We start from the raw sequence: 16,887 nt of genomic DNA on the forward strand, positions 1-16,887 counted from the left end.
TCCTAGAGTAAGAAATTCTGTTTGATCTTTTGCAAAGTCAGTGAGACCTCGGGCTGCTCAGGCTTTGCACAGCAGTTTACAAGAGCTTCTAGAAGTACATCGAAAGACAACAAGTTTTAATCTGCAACTTATATCCACGTTAATAAACGTAAAGGAACATATATACTATCCCAAGTGAACAACTTCCATGCAACTGCCTATAATCTTTTCTTGTCAAATAGAAGGCATATTGTTCTTAAATCTGTTCAATAGTAGTTTAATTCCTACTTAAGAAACCCTTATTCTGTGACAATCTACTCATTCTTTCCTCGGCTGCCTTACTGTCTTGCCTGAAGGGGTATGTAAATTCAACACAAACTTCAGAAGCTAATACAAAACACCCTACAAAAGACAAGGTTGTAAAGGATGATGGAAATGGTTACAAAATAAACACAGTAGGCACAATAAAAGTAGTTTTAAAATAAAAAAGCAGGTTTTATTATAAGATCATAATATGTGCCAAAATAAAAGTGCTTTTAAAACCACCAAGTATGTTTGTGAATTGTATTTACGGGTTTCTCCTCCCATTTTAAAACTAGAATTTGGTTTAGTATTTGCAGATATTCTTAAAAATAAATATTTAAAAACGTGATTCAAGAGCAGATGCAAACAATAAGGAAGAGGGAACTCTAGCCTGAAATGAAGCCATTCCTGCCAAAGTCAAGAGCAGAGCATATGTTAGGGCTGAAAATTTAAATACACCCTACTTAAACCGAGAAGGTAGAATTTTGTAAAAACAAGAATAAGTCATGTAAAAACTAACAATGCAAGCCTTTTTACGTTTTTATAATATCACATCAAAATTACACAAAACACCCCAGTGATCACTAGGGAATCTGCCACAGTCTAGTTTTTCCAAGCCGATTAAGTCCATACTTCGAGGAATAATATTTCCCCCTTCCACTGCAGGCCGAAAGTAAACACGGTCAAATCTCATCTTGCACTTGTATGGTGCATTTAGGTTGGTATTCGAGTGGGTGTCCCAGGTATAGCGGCAGTGTTGTGGTTTACCCAAAAACTCCCAGATATCCGTAACATTTTTAGGTAAGTCACCAAGTTTAGCAACCTGAAGGTAGAAGAGGGGGAAAAAAAACACAAACCCACAATGTACTGAATTGACAAGTTTAACCTTCAAAAATAGAACTGAGTTGTCACAACATTGCTTTTTTCTGCAAAACATTAAGTTGTTAAGAACAAAGATCTTGGAGATGTTTCTAAACTGTGGTATTTCTCAGGATACTCTAAAGCCTGACCAATTCTTGTAGTACTGTCTAAATCCAAAACATGTTACAAAATAAATGTTCAGCTCTGAAGTGTTGAGGTATCTGTGTTCTCTGAACCAATGTCACTCCAATTCACTGCAATGGAATTTCATGACAGGGAGAGATGAAACTCTGATGTTCTAGTAACAATGCACAAATTCCACTTCTAGTATCAAAAGCCAAAAATTACCTCTAATTTTGAATGTCTTGATTATGGGGGATTAAAATCCCAAGATCTATTTCTCCAGAGCACCCTTTTCTTTCATTGGTTCTACAAGCTGAGAATCAGCAAGTTGGGCAACTAAAGATCAGGTTCTCAAAATGAGAAGATGTTTCTGAAGTCAAAACTTCATCAACTCTCCCTGCATCTGCTCAGATATAAATATTGTCAATAAAGCATTTCGTTATTGGGAAAGGGTCTCCATATAAATCACCTCAGCTATAACAATGCCTCAGCATAGCAATGCTTACCTCTACTTAGTAGCCACCCTCTCACTTTTTAAGAATAAGTGCTGAATATCTGTTCTGCTTAAGCAGCTAATTTCTCATAAGGACAACAGAAAAGCCTAAGAAGATTAGAAGATTTTGTCAGAATACCTTCTCTAAATAACATGGTTGTTTATTTCTATTTACCTCGCTGTCTCTGAGGTTTGTATCCCCTCCAAATATAACAGTGGTGGACTCAGACTCCTCCTGCATTCTGTTTAACACTATTTGCAGCTGCTTTGTACGTTCCTTAGCGTGATCTTTAGTGCTCTCCAGATGAGAGGTCATAAGGCAAAGTTCATTACCAGATATGCTCACCTATGTGTGAAACAAAGAGGCAATGTTACTATCCAAACCACGATAAGAAGTTCAAAGACAAAATCTAATCACAAAGCAAATTACTGAATGACAGAGCTCTGGTTAATATTAGTTTCACATTGAAGAAAAGTGGCTTACAGGAGGATAACAGGTTTCTAGTTTTGTTTTCAGAGACTATGAGACTTGAAAATAAAGTACGGTAAGTAATTTTGATAAAAGATTTAAGTTTGCTAGTATCAAATGCAACTGGGTTCGTATGTTTGGAGAAGCAATTTTTCTGCTGTTTGAGACTGTCATAGAGAAAAAGCCACTCCAGCATTTCCTGGAATTTTTTGTTTGGCAGGCAGAAATACAGCTGTTTAGTACATACTGACTCACTCACATGCACAACCAAAAGGTTCCTCTTCATGGCAGTTGTTGGAAAAGGTATTATCTCATGTTTCAGTAGCTTCACTCTGGATTTCTTTAACATTATGACAGTGAAATACTCATCCATGTTACCTAAAGAGAATCAGGGAAAGGAATGTTCGAGGATATCTTATGCTGTATCATAAATAAGTTAACGTTCTGAAAGAGACCTTATTATCACAACTTGTGAGAATCAACATTAATTTGTACAAAGTCACTAGTGAAATGTTGCATAATAGTGGTTTGAATTTTTCGCATTTACATTTTTTAAATGTAAATTTTTACGAAATTAGTTATCTATGGTACTTTTTGGCTACACTTGCTACCAGTCTTTCAAAATGCAGAAAAAAATATAAAGGAAACCACCAGGCAAGCAAGCCTTAGGCATGCGTAATTTGCATCAAGCTATATGCTGGTATGAAAACACAGAAAATAATTTAAGTACTTCCTTCTTCACTTCATTCTTTATATTCCTACAAATCATTGGAGGGTTTGGCAAGGGAGACAGAATAAAACCAAACTTAATTTTCTGGTTTTTGTCTTTAGAAACTGAGGGGTTTTTTCTTACCTGGAATAATAGTGTAACTGCCTGCTTTCATCTGTAGAAGACAGAGATGTGGTGGGATGACTTCTTGTAAAAACACAACGTCTGGATTGTATCTGAAATCAGCAAGGCAAGATTTTCAATTTAACTACTAAAAGGTAGTACTGCTACACTTTGAGGCCAAATAGAACAGGGTCGGGGATTTCAGGTGCACCTTGCCCTCATTTTCCTAGATATTGTAAGAATCTATTCTTTAAATAAAGAAAAAAATATTTCCATCATATTTAGCAGCATGTAGACACATCACCATTATATACCATGACTCTGCAAACGTTTGCACGGGTTTCATATACTATATACATAAGGAATTCAATTTAAGCTGCTGCAAAGCAGCTCTGGGACATGTTCTCCATAAGACTGCAACCACCACCCTTACAACAGATCCCCTCAGGTAACCTTCAATTCATTTTGTCCCAGTCTCAGTGATGAGAAGCTCTTTTATTTCTTAGAGCTGTACAATCAGTAACAGTTCACATGGGGCAGCACTCCTGAAAATGCTGATTTAGACATGACTTTACAGCTGTCCCTATTTTTGCTACGCTGCTGAATAGCCCTGCTCTAAGCAGGGACAAACCTAAGACCTTATTTACAGAAGAAAAATAGTGTCCCCCCAGGTTAACTAAATCAATTTTCACTTGATTTAGTTAAGGGATTTCTGCTGTTTTGAGTGGAAATTACCACATGTTTAAATAATTTAATTTACATTGATAAGTTAGTGTACTAAGATAAATCAATGAACTTTTAAATTGCTCATATATATATTCAAGTTAGGCTTTCACTGATAAAACTATAAAAGATAATCACAGATTCTATTGCTTTTATCTTGCATATTTGCTTTTTTGATAGACAACTAAACATTGTCTAGCAAGAGAAAAAATTTCACTACAAAAATCTTTGTTATTTCCAACAGTTTGCTCTCGTGTGAAGTTGTTCATACTACTGGAATGTGACAAGAAAGTCTCTCACAGTTTTACTCTTCTTATGCACAGGATGCAAGTATGAAGTATGTTCCTGATGTGTGACTTCAACTTGAACAATATTGTTCATCAACAGATTTTTAAAGTAGCTATCGCAGAACACTTAACCTTTGGGATCTGCATACCTCTTCCAGTCAGTATACGAACTTTCAGCTACTTAGGGTTTATGAAGTGATTGTACTGCGCATCTAACATTAAGATAATTTGGGCACGAAGATTTGTAAATACCTAAATCAAGAAACTTTTTTTTTTTCCTTGAAATCCAGGTACATGACAACACAAAGATGAAGCTATACTTACAATGCCAGGTACGTACAGACCCCTCTAGCTCGTTCTTTCAGATTTCCTAGATCCAGCCCATCAATGTTCCAGGTTATCAGCGAGAAGTTACTGTCATCTTCTTTTTGCTCTGGGTCCACACTATTGACACCGGCATTACTAGTAGTTGCATCTGCTGTGAGGTCAATACTAAAGAGAGAGTTTACTTGTTTGTCAACATGCATAATACTGTTCTTTCTGCCGTTACCTCCCTTATCTTCTAAACCATGTATTGATCTCAACATAATTTAAAAGCACAGTAACTAAAAGAGACTCCAGTCATACAGAGCTGTAGTACACAGGTGAAGTAAGTGGTTCCTCCTCCTCCTTACAGACACAAAATAACATTTACCATTCTGATTTAAGTTACTCAGAAGACAATCAGTGTAATCCAAAGCACTTAAGTAGTTCAGCTCTCTCCTCCTGCTCCCACTCTTTCCCCATACCCTTCAGGAACAGGCTGCTCCCCAAGGGACTCCCTAGAGGGTCACAAGTCCTGTCAGCAAACCTGCTTCAGCATGGGCTCCTCTCTCCATGGGTGCACAGGTGCTGCCAGGAGCCTGCTCCAGCACAGGCTTCCACCGGGGTCACAGCCTCCTTCAGGTATCCACCTGCTCCAGCGTAGGGTCCTTCCAGGACTCCAGGTGGATCTCTGCTCCACCGTGATCCTCCATGGGCTGCAGACGCACAGCTGCATCATCACGGTCTTCACCACGGGCTGCAGGGGAATCTCTGCTCCAATGCCTGGAGCACCTCCTGTCCCTCCTTCTTCACTGAACAGTCTGCAGTGTTGTTTCTCTCACGTACACTCAGTTCCCTCTTCTGCTGCAATTACTGTTGTGCAGCAGCTTTTTAACCTTCTTAAATACATTATCCCAGAGGCGCTTACCACCATCAGTGATGGGCTTGGGCTTGTGCCACGGCAGGTCCATCTTGGAGCTAGCTGGCATTGGCTCTGTCATGTAGGGGAAGCTTCGGGTACCTTCTCATAGAAGCCACTCCTGTAGCCCCACACAATCAAAACCTTGCCACGCAAATCCAGTACAGAATAACCACACTGATGTTGTGGTTATTGCTAGCTAGCACTTTCCCCAAAACCAGGACTGTTCAGCTTCTCATGCTCTGCCAGCGAGCAAGTGCATAAGAAGCTGGGAGAAAACATGGCCAAGACAGCTAACCTAAACTGGCCAAAGAGATATTCCGTTCCACAGAGCATCATGTTCAGTGTTGAACTGGTGGGAATTGGCCAGGAGGGGCCAATTGCTGCTTGGAGATGGGCTGGGTATCAGTCAGTGGGTGGCTGAGCAACTGTATTTTGCCTTACTTGTCTTTCTTGGGTTTTATTTCTCTCTCTCTCTTTTGGTTGTCTCCCTTTTCATTACTATTAATATTATATTATTTATTTTATTTCAACCATAAAATTGTTTTTATCACAACACACGGGTTTTAACTTTTTTTTTTTTTCAGTTCTCCTTCCCACCCCACTGAGGGTGTCCAAGCAAATGGATGCATGCCACTTAGTTGGCATCTGCGGTTAAACCATGACAGGTAGAGATGTGTAAAAATTCAATTCCACTTGCAGTTTGATATCTTTTGTATGGCCTGGTGATGTGCTGTGAGACTGTGTATGTAAGACACAGATCTTACATCTTAACTTCCACAAGTACATTTAACAAGAGGTGCATGCACATGTCGATTTTATTTAAAGATATAAACATCCATACATCTAGTATAATACATATTTGCATTGTTTCCACATTGTTTCCACAAATGTGTGTGTGTACAGTAAAATCTGCATGTGTATTACTGCACAAGGCAATGAGAAGAAAATGAGCCTGTCCCTTCTCCAAAACGCTGGCAATCCATGAGCCCAGCGGAAGGTGTTTGAAGCATCCACAGAGAGAAACTGCAGCCCCCAAGTCTGGCAGCCTCTCAAGGCGAGAGAATCGTCGGGAAACAACGAGAACAGCGCAGAAAAGGCACAGAACTACCTGTCTCGGCACATGTCAGCCAAGGTGCGATGCCATGCTCGCCGGGCTAGGCCCCGACCCGGGGATGGCCCTCCCCAGGTGAGGGGGTCCCAGCGCCCTCCCGCGGAGGGGAACCTGCCTCCACCCGGGGAGGCACCGCTGCCCCCACCTGGGACCCATCTCCTCCTGCCACATCCCCCCTTGCCCCGATCTCACCTACCAGGTGCCGGAGCCCGCGGAGGCCGCCCCGCCTGCCGCCCCCTCCGTCTCCAGCGGCGATTCGAAGTAGGCGTTCAGCGCCCTCTGAAACACAGGGCCGGTGGCAGCGAGGGGCCGCCGCCGGGCAGCCCCGCGGCCCCGCCGCCCCCGGCCGTACCTCCATGTGCCAGTCGCTGCCGGCCAAGAAGCTGCGCGCCACCGCCACGTCGCTGCTGGTGATGGCGGAGAACTCGGAGCACAGCACCTTCCTCCGTTTGGCGACGTGCAGCGCCTCCTCATCCGCACCCTCCTCCCGCGCCGCCGGCGGTGGGTCCCGGGCTGCCTGGACCAGCTCTTCCCTCCGCCCCTCCGCCGCCGCCGTCTCCTCCATGTTGGAAGACGGCGGGAAGCACCGCCCGCCGGCGTTGCTGTTCCGGGGCGCGGGCGGGCAGCGGTCGGCCGGGTGGCAACATGGGGCTCACGGTGGAATCCCTGAGGGAGGCTATGAAGTACATGCTGGAGTCGCAGGGCTTCGACCGGGTGCTCCGCAAGGTACGGGCACTCGGGAGGCAGGGAGCGCGTCCTGCCGGGCTGCTCGTTTAAACGCCGCTCTCTCCTCTCCCGGAATGTCGGGCTGTGTAGGAATGGGGGGCGGGGGGAGGCACGGCAGTAGCCCGGCGGTGTTGCAGGCCCGGCGGTGTTTTCCCCGGATTCGAGGCCTCGGAACGGGGCGTGTGCCGTGGGGGTAACACGGGATAGAAAACACAATTGTTCTTCAGTAACTCTCGTTAGATACTCCAGCTGCCTTCCAGCAGCTCTCTGAAGGTGAGGACTGTGCTGAATAACCTTCAGTAGTCATTCAGTAGCTGGTATTCTTCTTCCAGGACTGCGAAATTATGAAATAAATGATTACTCTTCTCTGTTTAAAAAGGGAGCTCATTATGACATCTCACACCTAAGCCTGAAGTCAGGCTGAAAACACAAGCACCTCAGTGCTCTCCGAGTTTCTACACAAGGCCCTACAATAATACTTTCTGGTATAAAGAAATGTATTTGACTGGTACTGCTGTAATGACTTACTCCTCCTTACAGACACAATTACGTGTATTATATGTACATTAATTGTACATCATATGTACAATTATGTGTATTACATGTACATTATGCTCAAAAAGGTTGAAGTTACTGTGTTGTCTTAAACTGTGTAGTGCGTGGTAGTGTAGCTGCTGTGTACGGCAGTCCTGTGAAGCAGTTTCAGTGTTTTCATTAAATTTTGCAATGCTACAATTCTCTGTTGAATTTCTATTTATTTGTGTAAATGTGACGTGGAGGGATGCTGTAAATATATCTAAGAAAACCAACCATGTAAAAATTCATATGATTTGCCTTGTAGAGAAGCAAATGTAATGATGGAAACAGTGCTTTTGTTGACAGCTCCATGATCTGATACATCCAGGAGAAACCAACTATTTGCAAAGCAATTCTTACTGTCATGTTTCTCCAAGACATGTTGGGAAGTATGAGGTTTAAAAAAAATGTATAAAGCTTTATGTTTAAGAAGCTCATTTATTTATAAAGAGTCCAGTTAGTTTTTAGTCACCTCTTTCCTGTGATATCTTTACTGTCCTTTACCTTAAAATCCTATGAAGTGGAGAGGAAATGCAGCACTTCAGCTCATAAAGGACAGTGAGCCTTGGGCTTCCTTCCTTGCTCTGGAATACTTTTAGACTTTTTCTGGAATCTTGTAGAATTACGATGACGTTAACCTGATCATAGTAAGAATCAAAGTACAATTGTGTTTGAATTGAAAGTTGCTGCTGTTTTTCTGGGAAGTACCGTAACTAAATGGGCCAAGATTTTTCCTATCCTGGAGAAGACAGGTTTTAGTCTGAAACTGGTTCAGCTCCAGCATTAGACTTAGTTTCTGGTTTAACTCCAGTGTGGTATCTACCTAGGGCTCAGAACTGTGAGTTTTAAAGCCCTTTTTGCAAAGTAGTGCATGGCAATAGTAGCTGGAAGCTGAAGCAGTATGCTGGTTCCTAAGGCAGACGAGTGGGAGGACAAGCACAGGAGGGCTGTGAGAAGTACAGACCACCAGTTATAGCTGTGTAGGTCCTGGAAGCACTCAAGTACTGAACTATTTTTGTCAATGACAGCAGGCACCTAGTGCCGGATCAGAGCAATGGCAAATGGAACTGGATGCTTTCCTTGCCTCACAGGTGGATTGGAGCACCACTCCCTGACAGAAGTGGAAGCCATCTGCTCCCAGTGTCAAGCGTCAGTGAAGTCCTCATTAGGAATTCTGTCAGAAGTCTAGGCCTCCAGTGAGTGCAGCACAGCGTGCCTGGTGTAGGACTTGGGATTTTCACTGATCAAGGTGCTATTTCTGTATTAGAACATTGCCTCAGTGATTTCCCCTCTGTTTAATCCCAGCTTTTTCCATTCGTAGTCAGACTGTGTACTACATCATCATTGATGATGTATCATTTCTCTGCAAAATTTGAATAAACTTTGGCTTATCAGAAGGGGACACTGGCTGACACTGAGCTCTTACGCTGCATTATAAATAAGGAATAATGAAACTGGAGACATTTCAATCTTAATACCTTTTAAGATTAAAAGAGATTTAGATCAACTCAGCTGATACCAGTATGGAAATATGGAAGTTTAAGAAAAGGCTTTTAAAAACATTAAAATTAATAGGAATTATAATAAATATGTCCTCATTTCACTTTTAATAGTCTAAAGTTGTAGGAATAAATATATATGCTGAACTTAGCCCAGTTTTTCATCTGCTTTCAGACTTTGAAGATAGTGCTACTAACTGAGGAAACTTGAATTGAGACTTTAAAATGCTGAATTGCAGTAACTTCTTGGTCTCAAAATTCTAGCTTCATGTATTGGTTACTGGGGAAAGCATGGTACCATAGATGTACTGTAATTCTATATTTAACACCTATGAGATGGAATAAAACTGTATATGCTGTATATATGTATATGTATCTATATAATGACGCTGTAACACTGTGATACAGTCTTGGATACTTCTACGCAAGAGTATGAATTTCAGATCAGAGAAGCCAATCTGATTAGTATTTCCAGTGCTCATTTCAAAATACTGATTCTGAGATTGCTCTAATATAATGAATTACTGGTGGTCTTGTTCCTATTTTGTGAGCCAACAAATATGGCTTCCCAACTGTGGTACACAAAGATAGAGCAGTTTTGTGTTCCCTCTAATCTGGCCTTTCACTCACAGATTAAAGCTAAAGGAAAACTTAAGAAGAATGTTCCCTCCTAAGGATTCCTGACAGCATAGAAAGTATTGAAGTTTTATTAAGCTGTGTGCACTAGAAATACACAGTTTTCTAAGGCAATAGTCTTCTGCTCAAAATTTATGGAAATACCTAATGTGACAGTTGAATTACTGTATTTTTCATCTTTTGTCTCATGAGTCCAGAATTAAACAAGCTCTACTTTCATTTGGATTCAGGGCGATATTGGGTGTTGGTACTATGATCAGTAAGCTTTTTATTCCTTTTTTGGTCATGCAGATGAAACTTGTTTCTGCAACTCCTGGAAACATTGTTTGTGAAATGAAAGTAGAGGAGGAACATACGAACAGATATGGCACATTACATGGAGGTTTGACAGCCACACTCGTGGATGTGGTGTCAACAGCAGCGTTGCTGTACACGGAAAGAGCAGCACCTGGAGTCAGTGTGGACATGAACATCTCGTAGGTATCATTCACCATGTTTCCTAAAACATACTAACTTTTCCTCCCACATTGACTCCACTGTACCTCATTTCTGTACTGTGGCACCCACTTGAAACCGGTGGTTTCTTTGGTTTCAGAAGTCCTGTTTTGATAAATAAAGGGGAGGCAGATGTGTATTTGGAGACATTGGCATTTGGTTGCAAATTTTGAGTTGGACTTTTTTAAGCTTTTATTACACGTGTTTCAGAGTCAGTGTCTTCATTCATAGAATGTAAAGGTATGTTGATATGTTGTCAATTGTAGTCTTAAGAAATTGGTTCGGCTTCAGACTTTGCTTGTGTAGATACATTAATGTCTCCTCAAAAACCAAGATCTAGGGTAAGCAGCTTTCTATAAAACCTCTTTTAGTATTAGTCTATAAAATGTTAAACCAGAAAAAATATTAAAACAGGAAACAGTTCAGCTCTGTTGTGTGCTCATATAGAGGGTAAATTACAGATTGAATCAGAATTTATCAGTGGAGGAAGATTCCTTTGTTCTGTGTCATTTCAAGGTAGTTTTATACTGAGAACAGTTCTTCCTGTAATACAGATTTAAAGCACAGTGTCTTTAAAAAATAGTTGTTCTGAAACTTTCTTTGATGATGCTATTATAGCTTGTCAGCTTTGCTTCATTACTTTTAATGAAGATATTATGATTGATTGGAACTAAAGTAATCCTACTTGGAATAACTAGAGCATTAAAAATCTTAGAAAAGTACCCCCTCTTCAAAACTGTCTTTAAATAAAAAAAAAAAAGCCTTAAAATTGTGGGGGGAGTGATCTGTATCTTTACAAGGTTCCCTGCTTTCTCCCCCAGCACCTTCTGATTTGTCCACTGGCAGATGGGACTGAAGCTTCTATTTAAGCTTTATACTACCACTGTGATGACTTGGATCTTACTGGAAATTAAAACCTGAAATTCCCCTATGAGTATGGGGTTTTCCCCGTATCTGACATCTGAATTATTTACACTGTCAAGTATGCCCACCCAATTACATAAGGGATACAATCTTGGGAAGGTGCTTTCTCTTGGAGGTGATTCAAAATCACCTTTAGGCAACGTTACATGAAGCAGTATTAATAGCTTTGTTTAATCTGGACTACTGCTTTCATTGAACAAGTAATATTGGATATTGAACGTTGCTATAAGACAACTTTTTTCCTTTTTGGGAAAGGAGCTTTTAAAAAAGTTGTCATGAGATAGCTATTTTAGTAATGGAAAGAACAGAGAGAAACAGAGAAACATTTTTTTTTTGTAACCACAAGAGGATCAGCAGCAGCCTCTGGGAAAGAGACAAGGCTGAAACTCTGCCCTTGTCAACTAACAGACCTTGTGTTACATCAGCATTAGGCATGACTGACATACTTGTGACATGGTGTCATGTATAAAAATGGACTGGTTGATGAAATTTATCTCAATAAGATTTATATCCAGCAATTCTACATTCTGCTCTGTAGTTCTAACATTTGAATATTGTTCCCTTACCTCAGGTCATGATTGGAGATTGGATCATGTTCCTCCTAATGGTTTCCAGGCTTTTTGTGGAGGAATTTCTTCCTATTCTCTGAAGTGTGTTTTAAAAGCACACCCTCCTGCTCATGTAAATAAAAACAAAGAGTTATCTAATGAATGGAAACAGCATTTGAGGGCTGCCCAGATTTCCATGACTTCCCTCTAACCGGGGTATGGGAAGCAGTTAACCTATGCTTAGGTTCCATACAGAAATGACCTTCTGGAGCTTTTGTAAACAATGACATTTTGCAGCTGAACCAGCCAGACAAGTTCAGAAAGGCTGTAGGCAGCCAGCAGTGGTTGGAATAGGACTTGGCGCTGAACTTTTAACTCAGGTCTTGGATACTGATTGTTTCGGTTCCAAAATGGACTTTTCCTCAGAACCAAGCCAATGGGTTTCTTTCTAGCCTCCATTTTTTCAGAGAACTCTTATACTTACTTCCACTGGCAGTACTTAGAGGAGGTCAAATACTTTAAGAAGTGGGGATTTGCAAGCAGGCAGTTAGAGACACGCGTCTTTATTGCCCACTTTTGCTAATTCCCTTCATGATAATCTAAAATGCAAGAATATTCTTGGATTTGTCCTCTATACAGACTCTTTTAATAGTTCATTTTTTATTTCCTTCAAGATACACTTCTGCTGCTAAGATTGGAGAAGAGATATTGATTACAGCTCAGATTTTGAAGCAAGGAAGAAGTCTCGCGTTTGCCACTGTGGATTTAACAAATAAGGCAACAGGAAAGTTAATTGCACAAGGCAGACACACAAAGTTCCTAGAACATTAATATAAGAAAGTAATGTAAATAATAATGTTGGACTTCAGAATGCCATACAGAATTATTTTCTCACTTAAATAAGATAACTGCACAAAGTTGTGTTATTCTGTAGAAAGTGAATTTGTCTCACTTCCATCATGAACAAATTTTTTACCACCAGAATTGCCACAAGGCTAAAACTAATGCCTATTTTGGGACGAACAACAGAGTGTGATAGCATAGGGATGCATCTGGCTTTTTTTTTGGTCAAGGTAGCAGAAGGGAAGAGCCTTTGGAACAGCCATATGATTTACCAGCATGACAGAGTTTTAAGAGATCCGTTCTCTTTACCTGTGGTGTCATGTGACAGAGCAACCCTGTCTTCAGGCCTGTCACAGTCACACACAAACACAACTATATATGCTTATAAACTGTACTTGTTCTGTAAGATGATAGTACAGAGTTCTTATAGTGCAAAACTGGTCTGAAAGTGTAAAGCAGGCTAATGCAAAATGTTAATTTACTGATGCTGTAACAAATTCAAAAGTATTCAATAAAGCTTCCTGAAACTACCTTTTTAAAGATTATTTCATGGGTTGGTAACGTCTTTGCACTGAGTAAAAGTTTGTCAACATGATGTGCTTGAGAGGATGTAGTGGAACCTTTGTACACAAACTCACCTCAGATGTCATCATCTCCCTTTATTTGTTTAAAACTCATCAGCTGCACATTAGAGATGTATCAGAATAAATCTGGTGACCTTTGATCAGGCTGAAGCTGTAGGTTGTCTGACTCAGGTTGAATGTGGTAGTTAAGCTGCTGTTCATAGCTGAAGACTGGGCTCCTCATGCACTGTTCTGGACAGCCTTAACTGCTTTCTTCTAACTGATGACAAACTATACATGGCAAGGCTATCAAACTGCAATAAAGACAGCAATGCTACATATGCAGGGCACATTTTTCTACCCTAGTGGGAGATTTGAAAAGCTAATCTAACCCTAGTAAAGAGCACATGTCATGGAATTTGACTCATTGTCTTTAGTCATTTGACTTTTTTGATGAAATGTGCAGTTGGTTTTTTTTTTTCTGTGGGTTCCTCAACCTAAAGAAATAATTTCCAATGAGTTAGGTGACCTGTTCATGCAGACTGATTTTCAGTATAAAGTTGAACAAGTTTACTAATGTGTCATCAATCTTTCCAAAATTACTTTTAAACAAGTTATATAGCTGATAACTAACCCTCCAGTGGAAGTTCTCTAAAAAAAATAGCTACAGTGGGCTCAGGCTATCAGCATGTATTTTTCCTGCTCAGGAAAAATAGAATAGTTGTTCATGGTATATACATTTCCAACAGAAGCTTTTTCTCTGATGCTGTCTCAGAAGCAAACATTGCTTGCATGCCTGTGGCTAGTTGAACTTTTAATAGCAGCATCTTCTCTTCAGCAGTACATTCATAAATTGTTTTTTCCTCAGCACTTGCAGTTACTCATGCTCAGAATCACCCCTGAATCCTCTTTAAAGGAGCATAATGCTTTGCTAAAGTAGTTCTGCAAAGATGCTTCCTACAGGAGCAACCTTTTTTGTTTTAAATCTTCACTCAGCAGAACTAGATACCTCACTGTATTAAATTCTCACTTTACCACTCCCTCTGCCTGGAGCTCTGTTACGAGTCTCAAGCATCTCCAGTTCCTCTACAGTTACTAGGATGAGCAGTCAGAGAGAATTCATCACAGCAAGTGGACACACCTAGTGAATTTGGCAACTGCTGATCTGGTTATCTTCCTATAAACATGTTCTGGCATCTCCAGTCATCTTTCTTCTCATTCTCAAATTTACCAGTTTTCTGCCGTAGGCTACTCATGTAGAGTGTAAGGAAATGAAAGTGAACATTAAAACTGCTCCCTCAATTGCTGTAACCGCCCCCCAATTCACTGGAACACAAGACTGATTTTGACTATTACCTGAAATAAAAGGCAGAGGGTGAGAACAAAGGAGGTGCTGAATTCAATATGTGTTGAAAGACTGAGAATGCTCTCAGCTCTGTGTGCTTGGGTGATTCTGTCCTTGTCTAGCTGTCCCACTGCAACTTCACATGACTTCCCTCAATCAACACTGGCTGCCTCAGGAACTTACCATAGTTAAGTGGTCTCATTCTATCACTTAGCATTCATCATATCTACATAATTACAACTGAAAAGCGTCCAGGCAAATTGAGAGCGGCAAACCTCAACACACAAACAACAGTACTCTCCTGTTCCCAATCGAGCCTGGCAAGGACTGTTTCAGTCCAAGAGGAAAATTGGGAAAATGGGAAAAAAACCCTGAAAAAACTAGTGAATTTCTCTTCTCCCTTACAACAGACTATTCAACATAGTATTTTAGTGCTGCCTAATTAGTGAGGGACATCATTAATATGCAGGCCAGTTATTTTAGAAGAAGTTAATTAAACTGATTATTTTAAGACAGCATTGTCTGTTATGCCTCTACCAGCAGCATGTTGACCTTGTAATTTATTTCACAACTTAGGCACAAAGATGACCTTAGAAGGAGCTGTCACCATTGAGCCTGCCTTGCTTTGAGAGTAAACTGTCAAACATCAGACCTAATACTTGGATGTGTTCTCTGCTGATTTCACTCCAACATACACACTGAAAATTCTGTATCTTGCCTTAGCTGAGTCTTGAAGAAAGCAATGGAAAAAAATTACCATAATAAGGACAAATGGTACTTAGCTCCACCTGGCATCAGAACAAACAGATCTCCTGTGGGGTTGACCTGGTTCCATCACTGCAGATTTAGGCACAGGCAAGAAAATACAGTGACTTCATGAGATCGTCTTGTGAGTCTTAGTAGTATACCAGATTACATATCCAGTAACTGACAGACAACTGCAAGTTCTGTATTTTAGAGCTTCAAGACCAGCCCTCCCATATTGTATTTTGTTGTGTTTTGGGTCGTTGTTATTTTTTTTAAAACATACCAAACACCTACACCATACTTGATGTCTAGACGTCTGTCCTCATGGAGGGCCACATAGTGGAATGCCATATGTTGTGGAACAGTTTGTCTTTCTCAGTGAAAATAACTTCAGCTTCCCACTTCATACAATACGTTGGCCAGCCAAGTGTTTGATGCTGGTTTCACACCATGACTTTTGCACGAATGCATTTCAGACTGACACCCAGGGGCTTGCACCATGTACAGCTGTGCTTTACAGATGCCTTAAGAAAGTGAGGAATCAGATAAGATTTCTTCCCTCTGGCATTTAAAACCAGGAATTCAAATACTAATCAGGGCAAATACCTACAACAGATTAAGGTGCAGTGAGGAGGGGTTTAGTCATTAAGGATTCCAGCTCTCAGGAAGACTCAATTTGTCAGTGATTAACTGAGGGGAGGAATGGGTAAGGAAGGGCATCACTGCTGAAATAGGCATTAAACTATCAGGACTCCTTGCTACTCCTTCAGGTCAAGCCACTCCATCACAGGGGTCTCACGGCTGAGCTACTGGGTAATCTGCCAATTTAATGATGAGCTAGCTGGTTGGTTTACAATTCTCAAATTGACAAACATTACCACCTAAAGGGGATGGGGCAAGGAGGGCAGGGATGTGAGGAGAATTAGGCAGTTAAATAACTATTCTGAACAGCAGTTCAAATCTGTTCAGCTTCATTAACTGGCTCTGAGCCACTGCCACGGGATACAGAAGAATTTCCAACTGCATTATATCACTGACCATTTTAGAATTCTCTATCTACAGAAGCCATTTAGCCAGTAGAAAGAAACCCCCAAACCTCTTCCTTACCTCACTGTCCATGGGAATGAAGAAAAAAAACCACTTAGATTCGTATTTTGCTACTTGAGTTCAGGGACAACATGATGACAGTTATGATCTTTGTGATTCTCTAATGCATTCACTGAATGACTGCTACCACCAGATCCCAGTCTCAAGCTGCTCTGGTTGTGGACACAGCAGCATATACAGTCCTCACCTAAAACAGAGTTAAATTACATGCATCTTTCATCAAAAAAGACACATTTGCTATCCTTTCAGGAAAACAAACAAACCCCACCCAACAATAGAAACCCTACTTTTGTTCACCAAGACAGGACCTGTGGCTGTACCACTGTAGTAAAATTCTAGATCTTTGATTTCTTTTGCTTAAAAGCAGTAACTGTTTGAGTAAATAGATTTCAGGACTCCAGAAAAGCAGTTTGCTGAATGGGTGCTCTAGCGTACTGTAATTGTGCTCAAATTAAGGGACCTTTCCATATGT

General features: G+C 40.8%; 2 protein-coding genes across 3 annotated transcripts; one reads left to right on the top strand and one right to left on the bottom strand.

The window, feature by feature from the left end:
• Positions 1-450: 450 nt before the first annotated feature.
• TDP2 (tyrosyl-DNA phosphodiesterase 2) lies at positions 451-6,987 on the bottom strand. Its single transcript, XM_027643940.1, has 7 exons — positions 6,759-6,987; positions 6,603-6,685; positions 4,395-4,562; positions 3,082-3,173; positions 2,488-2,606; positions 1,935-2,105; positions 451-1,105 (listed from the first exon to the last, which is right to left on the bottom strand). Exons 1-7 carry the CDS (start codon positions 6,969-6,971, stop codon positions 824-826), a joined length of 1,128 nt encoding a protein of 375 aa, XP_027499741.1. The 5' UTR covers positions 6,972-6,987; the 3' UTR covers positions 451-823.
• Positions 6,972-13,193, top strand: ACOT13 (acyl-CoA thioesterase 13). Of its 2 annotated transcripts, none has more exons than XM_027643942.1 (3): positions 6,972-7,132; positions 10,135-10,319; positions 12,485-13,193. In XM_027643942.1, exons 1-3 carry the CDS (start codon positions 7,052-7,054, stop codon positions 12,639-12,641), a joined length of 423 nt encoding a protein of 140 aa, XP_027499743.1. In that variant the 5' UTR covers positions 6,972-7,051; the 3' UTR covers positions 12,642-13,193. The 2 variants fall into 2 exon arrangements, with proteins under 2 accessions (XP_027499743.1, XP_027499742.1); XM_027643941.1 differs by lacking the exon at positions 6,972-7,132 and adding an exon at positions 8,854-8,957.
• The last annotated feature ends 3,694 nt before the right edge of the window (positions 13,194-16,887 follow it).

This window comes from Corapipo altera, unplaced genomic scaffold (genome assembly GCF_003945725.1).
Source record: "Corapipo altera isolate COAL_440 unplaced genomic scaffold, ASM394572v1 24b, whole genome shotgun sequence".
NCBI classification, from domain to species: Eukaryota; Metazoa; Chordata; class Aves; order Passeriformes; family Pipridae; genus Corapipo; species Corapipo altera.